The sequence below is a fragment of the Truncatella angustata genome, assembly GCF_020726525.1.
Source record: "Truncatella angustata strain MPI-SDFR-AT-0073 chromosome Unknown BKA67scaffold_3, whole genome shotgun sequence".
NCBI classification, from domain to species: domain Eukaryota; kingdom Fungi; phylum Ascomycota; class Sordariomycetes; order Amphisphaeriales; family Sporocadaceae; genus Truncatella; species Truncatella angustata.
In genome coordinates this window covers 3044851-3059035 of record NW_025763383.1, presented here as the reverse complement: position 1 = coordinate 3059035, position 14185 = coordinate 3044851, and the positions used below count along the sequence as shown (strand labels likewise).

General features: G+C 48.5%; 6 protein-coding genes across 6 annotated transcripts; 4 read left to right on the top strand and 2 right to left on the bottom strand.

Moving 5' to 3' along the window:
- Positions 1-494: 494 nt before the first annotated feature.
- Positions 495-1360, top strand: BKA67DRAFT_657757 (uncharacterized protein; the record flags this gene model as incomplete). Its single annotated transcript, XM_046107165.1, has 2 exons — positions 495-797; positions 1190-1360. The coding sequence occupies 2 exons, from the start codon at positions 495-497 to the stop codon at positions 1358-1360; spliced, it is 474 nt and encodes a 157-aa protein (XP_045960116.1).
- Positions 1361-1510: 150 nt separating this feature from the next.
- On the bottom strand, positions 1511-2696 carry BKA67DRAFT_657756 (uncharacterized protein; the record flags this gene model as incomplete). Its single annotated transcript, XM_046107164.1, has 4 exons — positions 1511-1681; positions 1816-2045; positions 2279-2420; positions 2475-2696. 4 exons carry the CDS (start codon positions 2694-2696, stop codon positions 1511-1513), a joined length of 765 nt encoding a protein of 254 aa, XP_045960115.1.
- A 1136-nt stretch (positions 2697-3832) lies between these two features.
- On the bottom strand, positions 3833-4183 carry BKA67DRAFT_534754 (uncharacterized protein; the record flags this gene model as incomplete). Its single annotated transcript, XM_046099910.1, has 1 exon — positions 3833-4183. One exon carries the CDS (start codon positions 4181-4183, stop codon positions 3833-3835), a length of 351 nt encoding a protein of 116 aa, XP_045960114.1.
- Positions 4184-4964: 781 nt separating this feature from the next.
- BKA67DRAFT_562018 (uncharacterized protein) lies at positions 4965-6055 on the top strand. Its single transcript, XM_046102566.1, has one exon. The coding sequence runs from the start codon at positions 5146-5148 to the stop codon at positions 5641-5643; it is 498 nt and encodes a 165-aa protein (XP_045960113.1). The 5' UTR covers positions 4965-5145; the 3' UTR covers positions 5644-6055.
- Positions 6056-7894: 1839 nt separating this feature from the next.
- Positions 7895-8501, top strand: BKA67DRAFT_534752 (uncharacterized protein; the record flags this gene model as incomplete). The annotated part of the gene is made up of 2 exons (XM_046099909.1): positions 7895-7928; positions 8134-8501. The coding sequence occupies 2 exons, from the start codon at positions 7895-7897 to the stop codon at positions 8499-8501; spliced, it is 402 nt and encodes a 133-aa protein (XP_045960112.1).
- A 2615-nt stretch (positions 8502-11116) lies between these two features.
- On the top strand, positions 11117-12914 carry BKA67DRAFT_562015 (fatty acid desaturase). Its single transcript, XM_046102565.1, has 2 exons — positions 11117-11823; positions 11930-12914. The coding sequence occupies exons 1-2, from the start codon at positions 11214-11216 to the stop codon at positions 12814-12816; spliced, it is 1497 nt and encodes a 498-aa protein (XP_045960111.1). The 5' UTR covers positions 11117-11213; the 3' UTR covers positions 12817-12914.
- Positions 12915-14185: the final 1271 nt, after the last annotated feature.

Below are 14185 nucleotides of genomic sequence, written 5' to 3'. Positions count from 1 at the left end.
AAAAGCGCGTAAATGATTTATATCGGTACCGAGACGGACTAGAAGTAATAATAAGGCTATATTTAAATATAAGGAATATACAGTATATGTGAGGGCTATATCTCCGTTCACGTCTTGAATATTAGTATCGAACGGATATTCTTTCGAGAAACGCTAAATAAGTTCGATGAGATTTGCGGTTATAGTAATATAAAGGGCATTTAAGCCGGATCTAAGCGTGTTAAGGGAGGATCCTCGGTCAAACAGTTTCATTGTAACATGGCGGTTCTTGGTGGTCAAAGTAAGAAATAGTGGCGTCCAAAGTCGGGGTTCCCCAAGGATATCTAGGTGATTGATCTCTTCGTTTATTATTACTATCTTCTATTAGTATTACGCGACGAGTTTCACCGCCTAGTATATGTTGTGTAGATCTGAAGCATGTTTATACAGTATAAGTCAGGGATAATAGAATCTATGCCAATAAAGTCGTCCAGGCAAAGAAATACGCCAGGCTAATGGCACGGAGATCGGAACCACCTGTGCACTCGGCCCAATTCCCTACCGCACACCCGAGACCGCAGGCTCAGAACGGAACGTGGGGGCCGCTTCATCGTGATGGGGTTGATCCTGAGGGTCAACGTCATTGGCCATTACTATCTCGGAACGATCTGGTTCCGTACCCGCAGCGAGCTCCGCAGGTATTTGGACAAGATGTAAAGGAGAAAGGAAACGAGTTCTCGCCTTTAGGAAGTGAACTGCTTAGGCTCTATAATCAGTTGCCTCAAGACGAAAAGGAAGACTACGAGGCACGATCCGAGGTACTTCGACAGGCCGCTTGGGAAGAATGTGATGAGATACACAAGAAAGGTCGTCGCATATTCAATCCTTAATGTTAATTGTACTACGCGATGCATACGATTGGCAAGCTACTAAAGCGGCGCGTAGTCGTATGTATTTAGTCGAGCGTCGGCACAAGAATTGCCTCAGTTAATATGAAGCTCCAAAAGATTTCCGAAACTCTCCAGTGTTAGCACTTATATAGTACGTCTACAGAAAACAACATTTTTGCAATAGCATAATTTAGTTTCGATACCCTATCAGTTACTTTCACTTAAAATCGCGTTTATTACTAATTGCTATCAAATCCACCAAAGAACAATTTACCGGACCAGATAGTAACCATGGTACAAACCTACTAATATACCTCTAGTTTCTATTGGAAGATGGTGCTGTCGAAGGAGAACTGGTTTCTCTGGTTGATCCTGTTCCTATGTGCAACCACGTGCGCCAAGATTGCGACGGCCTGGAGCTGTCGACTCGCATCAACAGCAAGCAGGGCGCCCTGGTGCTCGTTCCGTCATACGACTTCCAGCTCAGCTAGACGCTGTGAACACCAGAGCTCCGCAAACGTACTAACTCTCACCATGTGGGCCCTCATATAGTCCCGCCAGAGACCCTGCATCCGACCGTAGATATTAATATTATACTGTTTCCAGTAGGCGTCCTCGAAATGCGCTATCACGGTCCGAACCTAACCGTAAGCCCACTGGTGGCGAGCCTTGACGTCGGTGTGCTCGTAGTAGTCAAAGACTGCCATGGCTTCCTGGATAAACCCAAATGCGTTCTCGGCACTACTCCATGTAGGGTTGAGGCAGCAGTCGGACCACTCCCCGGGCACAATGGGCCGTTCGAAGCCAAACGTCTATGGGGGACTATCAGTCTCAGGTTTAGGAATAAAATAAGGTTATATGAATCACGAGATGAGCCTAGTAATAAAGAATCATCGAACTTAGCGTAATTCCTTCCATTTGCAAAGAAAGGGGAGGGGGGACTAACATTTTTCTTCAGCGCATTGAGGTATGACTCGGCAACGATCATGCCTTGCGTATATGCCGTGGAGCCGCAAAATGCAAGGCACTGGTCCGCAGGTGTGTATGGCGACACCTCATCTTTCCAAATGTCAAAAATGTTCAGGAAGCTGTAGACGACGTGCTGTGACATGCTGGCGAAGAAGATCTGCGGCATACCCATCGATGGGACTGCTGCCAGCTCACCATCGAGGATGGCTGTGAGAAACCGAGAGATGGACTAGAGTTCGAGAATGTGCTCGGCTATAAACAAATGCACAGTTAGTAATATAACTCCACAGTAGAGCAATAGGGTGTACCGCATTTCCCATAATACCCCCCACGCTGAATCTTTGAGGTAGGTTATTCCAGGTGATAGAGGGATCCGGATATTCCGAGCTCATTAAGTGCCAATGGGATATTGGGAAGGTGGATTGGGGTGGTTGACTCACAGACCCAAGCCGCAGGCTCCGATTTCTGGGCAGTTGCTTTGAGGACATAATCTTGAGGTCCACATCCCTGGGATACCATGATAAAACGGTGATTATCGCTGTTAAGGGCAATCAGGTCGTCGCCCTGATTGCCGCTTGGATACTTCGACGAAATACAGTCTTGCGTTACCTAGCCTGCGACCCGCTGTGACTACACGTTAAACATGCGCTCTTCAACCGTCTGGGCACGCTCGCTGAGGAGCCGTCGGAGCAGTTTATTGACCTTCTTTCGCGTTGGTTCCGGCCCCAGGGCCGTCTTTAGAGTGAACAGCGTGGGCTCAAATCCGGCAAGGCCCTCATCCGAGCGTGGATCGATACTAACACCACGTCCATCGTGGCCAAGCTTACCCTCTTCAGGACCAATATCTGCCCACTTCATAGCTGTATGTTTCTCCACGTCACGCTTAGGATGTTCGCTAGTTCCTAGCGGCGTTCGAGGTCTGTGGCTCGTCCCGTCGAGTCTGCGACGTAAAGTCCACAGCCCAACGCGGCTTGAAACCACCGGTGCTCATTGAGTGCTCAACAGCGAGTGATCGTTTGGCTTTGCGGAAATACGGGTCACCATAGTCAACGCCCCCGTCATCCGGGTCGTCTAGGAGGTCTGGGTGTGCATGCCACGGTAAAACACACACGAGTGGTTCCTCTGTCACACCCTTGTTGGCGTCGGGCACTGTGTTCAGCATACCCTCCACTAACATGGTCTGTAAGGGTTAGCTGAGTTCACTGAAGGCGATACCCGATGGCTCGTTGGCCAGGCGGGAGGCCGGAACATTCCTGTAGCAGAAGAGGGGTCGGAGGAACATACCAAACGACAAACTCATACGGTAAATTAGCTCATGTATTTTACCAAGGTGTCAATGTTTGTAGGCTCTATGAAGATAAGCAATACCAACATAGCCTAATCTCAATTGAACTGGCATGACAGCGCTGTTTTCAAACATGTGACTTGTGGTGCGATATAAGAAGACGACGATGTCTTCACGGGTGGCTTCAAAAAGGGGCTGTACCATCATTGCCCCTCTCATTTTTTTCCTTCCATTGTGGGACTCTAGCTGCGATAGCGTTATTCGACTGCTGTCACCGGTCGATTTGTATGCATTGTTTAACCGGAAATAAAAGTCTAATATAAGTTATGAAATTGCAGATTACGTGGTAACTTGAAACGGCTATTTAAAAGTTTATACCCTTAATTAAATACAAGGATTTTATAATAAGGGTCACCCGCGATGTCAATAATTCTTTACGGAAGAATTATATGAACGCCGAAGAGAAGCTCGAGGGTATGGGAATCTAAAAGTGAAGATGGATATTTCTTTCATTAAAACTGTAAAGCCATATCAAAATTTCCCCATTGCTCATCTCCCTGTCAACACCCTCCCTCTACTTGCAGGTTATTACTAGTGGCATTCCCTCACGATTTTATTCACAGTTTAACCAGAATCTATTCCGTTCCATAATTAGCATGTCTTCGCTACAAGGACACCTATCCAGTCAAGAATGCAGGGGCCGAAAGACTCACGAATACTCGAACCCATCGTCATACTTCGTCCTACCCCCATGCTCGCAGCCGACCCACTCCCGGGTCCAGGCGTCGATGGCCTGGCTGCTTGTAAGGCTCTTGCCGTCATTGCCCTTGTTCCATATGTTGACGTTGACGCAAATGCCGTCGCTGGTCTTGGTCGACTTCCAGAACTCCTTGCCAGGTTGGAGGTTCCCAGATTGCTGCAACGCGCAGCCGGCCGAGTACATGAACTCGATGACCTCGAGCCCGTGATCGGGTCGTTTCTTGTCCCCGCCGAAGCACTCGCCTTGGACCAGAGCCGGGGCGGACGTGAGGGCCACGGTGAAGAGGGTGGAGAGCTTCATTGTGATAAGCGATAATGGTTTGGTATAACGGGAAGGTAAAACTGCTAGGTGCGATGCTGAATGATGGTTGGCGGTGATATATTAGGAAGCTACCGTTTTCGAGGTTGAATGAGTGAGTTTTAAATTTGGGCAAGTTCTGTGAGAAGAAGTCCCTCCAACGCTAATATATACTCCTTAGGTCCATTTCACGAACGATTCGCAAGTATAGGAAGTTGTTCTGATATCCCTATGGGATGAGTTTCAGGATTATGACTTGGCCTGTGGCTTAGACAGCCATCTTAGCACATTCTTACAAACTCTTTGCGAAGACGTTGCTCCCAGCTGAAAACCGCCAAGTCAAAAATCTGACGTTAGACAGACGGCATACGGTTTCTGCATACACCACGAATATACGAAACTTACAGTCAGTATGATTTCGGCTGCTCGAGTGCAGAATATTCTATTTTTAATCGGATACCTTTACCTATGAGCCACAAAGATCTTACGATTATTGACCGAGCCCCTTCTGTTATATAGTCTCACGGTGTGCTAAGTACTCATAACAATAAGCCCCCTGGTTCCACCGCATTTAAAGATAGGCCTTATACGAACTATCATGAAGCTTAAAACAGTCTTAACAGGTAGATGAATCGCATCCTGGCTCAGCCTGCTCAGCTAACTCCTTAAAATACGACGAAAAGTCGTAAGATCCTCCGTCTCATAAGGATTACTCTATAGCATGAATGCGACTTCAAACAGGCGCCGGAGACACTACAAACGGGACGGTGATGTTACCCCGGTATTTAAATAGAAAGACTTTAACCATTTAAAAGCTTATAACTTTCAACGATACTGCCATCTTCAACCACTAGTGTTATCAACTTCGAAAAATACAATCTTCTTCTTCTTGTTCTATCCTTGCTCTTGTAATCGAGCTGCGTCCAAAGTAGCCCAGCAACGTATCATCGAGATTGATCGCCATTATGCATCTCAGAAACATTATTCAGGTGGCTACTACAGGCTTCTTTTTCTTCTTCCCTCAAACGGTGTGTATACTATGCCGACTATGTTGTTTCGAGATACAGTATTTAACGTGTGTATGTGTGTCGTCTAGGTCCTTGGGAACCCCGTGGCCTTGTCGTCGCGGTCGTCTACACTGCGACAGGCACGTGCCGCAACAGTCCAGACGGCAGCTGATGACTTCGCCGATCTCAGCAGCTACGGCAGCCTATTGCTCCGCGGGGACTCAGGATTGGGGAAACGGGGAATTGCCACGAGGTTACAAAAGATTCGGTGTGGCATTAACGGCGGCGGCCTCACCGACTATGATGAGGGCAGGAAGAGATTCGGATACTTTATGGACGGCATCGGGAGCGTGGCACTCATGGGTGCCAAATTCGCGTTACAGAACAGAATCTGTAATCATGAGACCTGCGACATGGTTATCAGTGTATCCCTCCAAACGCCTGGTTGGCTGTTGAAGGATCAGATCGACGTTATGTTTGATAAGGCCTTCGATGACCTCCGTAAGGAATGTGCCGACAAGGGAGGCATGGCCGAGCTCGTCGCGGTGAATATCAAAGACAGCGGAGCTTGCGGCATACCGACCTGTACTGCCGACGGCACGGTGGGGCTCAAACTCGGTTCCTTCGAGGCCCAGTTCTATCCCCACGATGGCGGAGACACGTGTCCGGCAAACACGGCTCAGCAGGTCTGCAAGATAGAAAGTTTTAACTAAGCTGAGCCCATAAGGTAGCCCGTATAGTCCATCTCTAGTTTGCTGGTCGTTCAACAGAGTGAGCGTTCTCTGTTATACCCTTATTGATTTTTCGTTAAACCTCTATCGATTCTTCGCTAGACCCCTGTCGATTCTCTGTCGGACCGTCCCTTGTTAGGGCAAAGCACGGCTCCCAGAGCCATACATCGCAGGATTTTGGAGGTATAAGTATCTACATACATTCCAGCGTGCGCACGTGCCGATCCATGTTGTTGCGGGACCTAAGTAAAGACATCAACTTGGGCCGTCAGTCCAAACGGCCCTTCATCTCTGGCACATCCTCGTGAAAAAGCCGCTAGCCTCTACACACCGCGCCCACTGGGCACTCTTCTCCACCAGATATCATGTATAAACCGCTCTTGGCGCATGTCTTGGAAGCAACGTGTGTCTCTGTAGTTTTCTGTAAAGGAAACTATGCACTGGTGTCTTCCTTTCTCCACAGCTGTAGGAGTTAATCGAGTCCGTGTGCCGGAGCCGCTCGTGATATGTTGCGAAGTCGCCGTGATCAGATCTTGCTGCTAGAAGCCTGTGCAGTGTGGTCGTTTGAATGAGACGAAGCTCTTCGACACCACCTTACATAAATGCTCATCTCTGTACTGGGCTTCTTCTTGTGCCTCCCACCGCTAGGCGAATTATTCCATCCTCTTTACCCTCAGATGCCGCCGTATCCATGCGGCTATGGGCAGGCAGTCTTCCTTCGCCTCTAACATTACGTCTTCCTTGGCAAGTTGATCAGCAGCTTCCTTTTCTTCGATATCCTGATGTCCCGGGATCCACTTGACCGTCCCAGGACAATACGCCGCCGCAAGCTCCTGGAAACGCAGAAACACGGCTTGCGACGATCCCAGCGGTGTTCCTGTCAGCCCGTCCGCCACCCAATCCCACTATCATGATCCCGGAGAAGCCTGGGTTTCATCATAATTCGAAAGCTTGGTTTGATGACCAGGTCTCTGGCTTCCATTCTTTGGATGCAACCATTATAAAACAGTGTTGCACAGCGTTTGTCGTTGTCGTTGAGGAACGGGATTCGCGCAAATGTAGTTTTTGCTAACGGACGTGGATAAGGCCGTTATCTGATTTCCAGGAATATACAACTAGTAGGAATTTGGCGTGTGAGCTTTGCTAAAGGAATGATATTGGCGTAGTCATTCATTATCTCGTCTAGCAAGATAATATACTTATTGCATGGTATGTCCGAGAAAAAAAATCTAGCGAGGTACTTTCCAAGCTCGTGTATGGCCACCTGATGGATGTGGACCACCCGGGTATTTTCCTTCAAAAGAGTCGGTATGTCTCAGAAATCCTCATTCGGGCTACAATACAAGATCGATAGTTATGGTCAAACATCATCCTGCCGAGCGTTTACGAGACGGTACAACTAGTCGTATATAATCGATCGCAATTCTGCAGAGAAGCATTAATACCTCAAAGTATTTAGCAAATAATATATAACAACGCACCACTAAGCCATTGACTAGGTTGACACGACAAACCAAGAGAGGGAGAGGACATACGGTTCCTCTTATATAGGCAGTCGGCATCGGCGATCAGACAGACATTCTTTCCGGGCCTGTGCAAGGTCCTGTAAGCCGTACTTTGAGCTTCACAATACCACCTAATTATGCTAACTGAAAACCCCTTGGGAAGAGAAAGACAAAGGGGTTGCAGCAGCCGTTCATGCAGCCTCGAATGGGAAAGCACAAATCATGATTCCATAACGATGATCAACTTGCTTCATGGCTTTATCTGAGACTTGTAGTAGGCCTCCTTATTTTGAAGGGCTTCTATTTCTGCCATTCGATGGTTGTTATATGTCTTAACTGGAAGCGTTTACTGTTTCTGGTCGGTTATGTAACCATGGAAGTATCTGCAGTACTACATTTCTCCTAATCGGACACTCCAGCTTGCTCCCATAACTTTGTCAAACATCTCATTCCAGCCTGTACAAAGTGACAATGAAGAAGCAGCAATCCCTGAGTCTCCCGATATGTGAGACACGCGATTGATGTATATCTGTATGTGAAAATGTTACATCTCTTTACAAGCAAAACTTGTCGGATCTAGCTTCATTGAATTTTCAGTACGGTTTGACCCCTGAGACCTTCACAATAGAACCAGCACCATCGCAGTTTGTATCAGTCCCAGTCTTCAAAGCGGCAACTACAGATTCATACACATAATGATGTAACACCAGCGCTGTCATCGACAAATCAAAGCGATATCACAACATCAATTTCAAGTTACGATCAACCATTCGACAGTGGCACACAGCTGCCTTTGACCCCGCGCCCATCTGAGTTGGTGGCACTAGAACCAAATGCGCCAATTGATGGTCAAGAAAAGCTCAAGCGAACTAATGACCGTCTGCGAGGACGCACTTCACATACCGAAGCAGAGAATGCCGAGCCTCGTCGAGTGAGCGATGAAAATTCGGCGGACATCAAACAATTGGACACATCGATTGAGGATGTCTTGAACTTTGCCGGCTTGCCCGACTCATTCTATTATAAACTCAAAGAAGCATCGTCGCTACTCGCTGCTAGCAAGCGAGGGCTCAGATAAACTACATATTCTCCTTCGTCGAAATTGTGCAGTGACGAAACGACTCGCTGACGGTTAGCGCAGCTCACGACTAGTGCTACGACGTATGTTAAAGTTTTAATGATACCATTTTCTTCTCTGTTCCACGATAGTTCAGATGTTGCAGCATATTTCAAAAAAGGAGGAAAAAGAAGAACATACAACACCGGGGATTCCCCAGCCGTCACCGATCTGAGTACTAATCCAGCGCTTCTCAGATTATCTAGGGCAGAGCGGACGGGATGCCGAGTTTTCTAAGAGCTATGGTCGTATGTGCCCGTGTTGACAAGAGTTACGGGATATATTCAATCGATCTAACCATTGTTGAGGTGCTACGAGACAGACCGTTGAACTTGGGTAGTATCATGGAGAAACTACAGCTGTGGTTGTCGTCATTCGAACGTGAGTAGAAGAAGTACGGCGCTGGATGGCGATAGCAGATGCCCTCGACGCGGATGAAAGAAATAAATGAATGCGAGAAAAGTCTGGCCGTCGGACTCCGCTTAGCCGCATGTTGATTCAATCATCAATAGATCGTCATTCTTTCTCCTGTCGATCTTGGCGGCGGAGGCTAGCGTGGACATGCATCTCTAGCCGGTCCGATACTGCGAGGAGGCAAGTTTGCTCATCTCACGCGGAAGTATCCAGCAAGAGGTTACTTGCGACACGGGGGAAAGGGAGATGGGCCGAACCACAAGGCAGCAATATAAGAAGGAAACGAACGACCACTAAATAGCGTCAATCGCAGGAAGGAAATGAGTGTGACATCCCAACATTTCTCAACGGCCAAAATGGGCCTACGCCGAGGTGCGGGGATGGTGATTAGCTCGGGGGGCGCTCCGCCTGCGCCCCAAACCCCATGACGAAAATAATTAGTTCTAGTCAAGTTTCGCGTCCTCAGGGTCCAGATCCGCCCCGTACAGGACCCCTGAATGGAGACCTCGATGGGGACCTCAATGGGGTATGTGCTCGTACTGGGGCGGATATTCAGCAAGTTACAGTAGACTACCTAGTCAGGACCTCTCACTTAGTACGCGGTCCCTGAAAACTACTCACCATGTACCCAGCAATCAATGAGTCGCTAGCTTATCACGGCTCCTCATTCTTTCTAACGTAAAAGATGGTCCCCACATTCGCACTTGACATGGTGGCTGTTTTGTCGTATCGCATACGACAAAACCAGGCGTGGATCGTTGGATGTAACCCGACCCGAATTGAACCCGAGCGTCTGGGAGGATTTTGCGTTTGGTACCCGTAAGCGCATTCGCAGGGCATTCGCAAAAGAGCTCGGGAATCTGTTCCTACCCCTGCTTCAGCGCAATCCCCTCGGTCCCATAGTTGGCATGTCTAGCTTTGAATATGGGCGGGCGCAAGGCCTAGGCTCGAACCGATATTCAAGATTGTCCCTTCTTCCAAGGAAACAGGCGAGATTGGCAGCAGATTGAAAAGCCACGAAATGGAACAGAACCCACCAGGTGCGGGTTTCGCCTAGGATAATCCACCGCTTGCGCTCAAAAGGCCAGGTGCCGTATCTCCTGTCGCATGTTCCCGAGGAAGTCGCCTCTGTGCCAATCCCTTGGCCGCGTGCCAGCTTTCGTGTTCTTGTAGTCTCTCGCCCTCTGGAAAAATAAAAATAAAAATAGTAAAGTAGTAAAATAGTCGAAAGCTCCTGCTGCATGTGCCTGTCCCGTCCCTGTTACCAAAAGGTTGACTGGCAAACCACTCCTTCTATCCACCACTCAACCACCACTGCAGCCTATTTTCCTCGTTTGCCGATAGTACTTGTCATTTGACGAGACTTGGAACCAGTACTCTCTCATTGACCAATCCGGAGGCGACGAGAATCACCCCCCAGTCCGTCGCAATCACTGGCTTAGGGTGTGGTCACTGTGCTCTGGTTCTGATTCGGATTCTGATTCTGCTCTTGATGCAGACAGACAGCTTTCCGAGACGCACTTGAACCGAGCCCCGAAGGACAGATATCTGTCGCAAACAATCTCACAAGAATTCTACCCGTCGCCCGTACCGACACCGACACGATGGACCGCGACCGTACAATATCGCGATGCGAGGTCGAGGGAATGATTGCAGACGGCCGCATCATCGTCATCTTCGAGGACTACGTCTTGCGACTCGACTCATGGGTGGACAAACATCCCGGAGGACGCCTTGCAATTATGCACATGGTGTAAGCATTTCCCAAAGTCATCCTCGGACCGGTCTCGAATACTCTCGGGGCGCATCGTTCCTGTCAGCCAGTCGAAACCGTTCGCGACTGTTACGCAAAGTCAAGTCTTGGTAGACTACATGGACAAAGCGATGCAGGTGGCAGAACAGACCAAATGCTGATCCTTTCTTTTTCTTTTGCAGCGGTCGCGATTCGACAGACGAGATCAAAGTGTAAGTTGTCCACCGTGCTTTTTCATTTGTCTCAAAAATATTGCAAAAAGTCAATCGTCCATGACGAACGCAGTCGTATTGAATCAACCAACGTGCATTGTAAAATCAATTGGATGGGAACTGTGGAAATAACCACATTTGGCGGTGTCAAGATCTAAATATGACGGCGCGTGCACAGTCATCCTGCGTGGCGGGCTGTCGGGCAGCTTACAAACCCTAAGTCCGAACGATCCGGGCCAATTGCTGACATTCCCAATCTAATGCAGGTACCACAGCGACGCTACATTGAAGACAATGAAAGCGTACCGGATCGGCCGGAAGCATGTTGGACCCTGGATTAACATGGCTCCTCCCATCCGGGGAGGCATCTACACCAAAGAAGAAGCACTAGTAGAGGATGTCAGCGACTCCGACACTGATGTTGACGGTGCCAACACCACCGAGGATGACTGCTCGGGTCAATCCTCTCACAGCTCCCTGACGTCCGAGTGCAGCAGCATTGATGCACAAGAGGTGCAACAACTCATTGCAAAGAGGCGATTCAATGGAAGGACAGACGCTGGCACTGCCAAGTCCGATGCATCCGCGGCCATATCCATGACTGCTTCAGAGTATACGGAGAAGTGTATGCAGGCAGAAATCGATCGCGATGTCTCCGTCTATCCATCCCTAAACCCCCTGGTGCAGGCCGAGATCATTCAGAAGTACCGCCAACTGCACCAGAAAGTGCGCGATGCAGGATTGTACGACTGTCCCTTTCTCGAGTACGGCAAGGAGATGGCCCGGTACACGACAATCTTCACCATCTTCATGGTAGCACTGAGATACGAATGGTACATGACCTCGGCAGTGTTCCTTGGGCTCTTCTGGCACCAGATCATGTTTACTGCACACGATGCGGGACGTAAGTTCATATTGGATTTTCCACTCTCTGATGCTTGAGTTCGCATGGCGACCCATGACATGGCTCGAATTCATTGGCTCAACAACTGCTGACTTTGATTGTGCAGACGGCGCTATTACTCACATCTTCGCCTTGGATACTCTCGTCGGTCTCTTCATCGCAGATTTTTGTTGCGGTTTGTCTATGGGTTGGTGGAAGAGTAGCCACAATGTTCACCACTTGGTGACCAACCACCCCGAACACGACCCGGATATCCAGAACGTCCCTCTCTTCGCAACCTGCCCTTCCTTTTTCAAGTCAATCAAGTCGACATACTATGATGGCTTCGTCTTTTACTGGGATGCAGTAGCGGATTTCATGGTGCCCTACCAGGCCTACACATATTACCCTGTCATGGGTATCGCGCGTTTCAACCTCTACCTGCTGTCATGGTTGCACGTCCTGTCGAGGAAATCCTCATCACTGGGCAGCAGTAAGGCATGGTGGATCCGACCTACCGAAATCACTTTCATGGCTTGTTATTGGTTCCTCTTCGGCTATTGTCTTCTCTGGCGCACGCTGCCCACGTGGACAATCCGCGTTGCCTTTGTGTTGGTATCGCACGTCGTCACCATGCCCTTGCATGTCCAGATTACGTTGTCTCATTGGGGCATGCCAACTTCGGATCTGGGCGAGACGGAGTCTTTTCCTCAACGTCAACTACGCACCACCATGGACGTCGACTGCCCCGCTTGGCTGGACTTTATCCACGGCGGCCTGCAGTTCCAGGCTGTTCACCATTTGTTCCCCCGAGTTCCCCGACACAACTTGAGAAAGGTGCAGGTATTTGTCAGAGAGTTCTGCGAGGAGACTGGTATTCCTTATGTAATTCTCAACTTTACCGACGGTAACAAGAAGGTTTTGAGCAGATTGGAGGAGGTAAGCGAGCAAGTCAAGGTCCTCGTCAAGTGCCAGAAGCACATGGCTGTAACTGGAGAAAGCGGTTTGCATTGATTCGAGAACCATTGTTATTTTCTGTTTGTTAGCACATACGAGCGTTCATGAAAGGAACCTTTTTCACAAAATGCACATAATAATTTTACAATATCAAGATGTTCCTATGAGATGGACACTACCCAATTCGGCCGCCTCCCAAATGCTCGGTCCTCCCCTGACAGGGTATGGGCGAAAGCAGTTATTGATAATCAGGTGAAATGCCTATTATTCATGGGCAAAAATTAGCGTCTGCTTGCCAATCATGGTTTTCTGTGCAACACTGTGGTTTGGCCACCATTGTGTCGGCTTTTTAATTTGTTCATGCCGCTCGCTAAGTAGTTATGGCGCAATGCTCTCCCTAGTAAACCTTGCAAAGGGGTAGGGGGAAAAAAAAAAGGCAACAGCCGATGATGTGGGCTTGTACAATTGTTACTACACGTCCTGTACCAAAATCACAAGACAAGATTATGTGCTATGCCTTAGTGATCTGTACAGAAATAATTCAAAGGACTTTTCATTAACTCGGCTCCCAACGCCTTCCACCCATAATTAGCGTATCGCTGTTCTTGATATCAGACAGACGTGGTGCAGCCATTAATCCTCTACCATATCTGTGCTTTGCTTGAAAGCTTTAGGCTGGGAAGAGCCAACCGTACAGCTGGGGAAAGATAACGAATTATTTCGCTTGTTAAATTCTGCTCGAATATGGTTCGACCTTGAGCCACTGACCAGGACAGTCTTGATACCGCCAGAGGCCCAGACATCTTGAATTTACTGAAGTTTCTGCTTAGTCTAGTACGGTGATGTTGACATGGAACTTGGCATAAGAAACTGAGAGACTAAAACATCAGACTCTGTTCGATATAATCATACGCTCTTTTCGGTGCTTGGCTTAGTCTTGGGCTGTTCTGTGTTGCGACGGGTTGTCTCGAAACTTCGGGATTTACCGGGAGGCTCGGTCATCGTTTCTAGAAAACCTATATTTCCCGTGGTAATTGATGCCAGTACTCTCGAGTGACATCGACGCACCTGCTTCCCATTCATCGACCTCTGTGCCCAGCCCTTAGAGTTACAATCTAGACATGTTTGAACATGATGGGAGTGTACCTGAGATTTACCTCAGGTTGTGTGATCATGATGGGCGTGACTCGTGCGCAAGGCAGCTCAGCAAAGTCGACAACCTCCTCGCAACAGGATGGAACTAAACGTGTCTTCGGACTAAGAAGCAGTTAAACCTTGTCCGCCGCCAGGCCCCAATGATGCTCTCTCAGGTGACAGAGTGCATAGCGTCTTTCTTTTGAAAAAACAAGGGAGCAAGCGGAAATAACACAAAACTTCCGTTTTGGCATCGTAGAATTTCAATCGATAATTATTTTACTTACCATTC

What these genes read in the sequence shown, in the direction of transcription:
- BKA67DRAFT_562018 (XM_046102566.1), top strand. Translation starts at nt 5,146, where the DNA reads ATGCATCTCAGAAACATTATTCAGGTGGCTACTACAGGCTTCTTTTTC.
- BKA67DRAFT_562015 (XM_046102565.1), top strand. Translation starts at nt 11,214, where the DNA reads ATGAAAGCGTACCGGATCGGCCGGAAGCATGTTGGACCCTGGATTAAC. An exon ending in TACTGCACACGATGCGGGAC is followed by an intron (nt 11,824 to 11,929) that starts GTAAGTTCATAT and finishes TTGATTGTGCAG; the next exon opens with ACGGCGCTATTACTCACATC.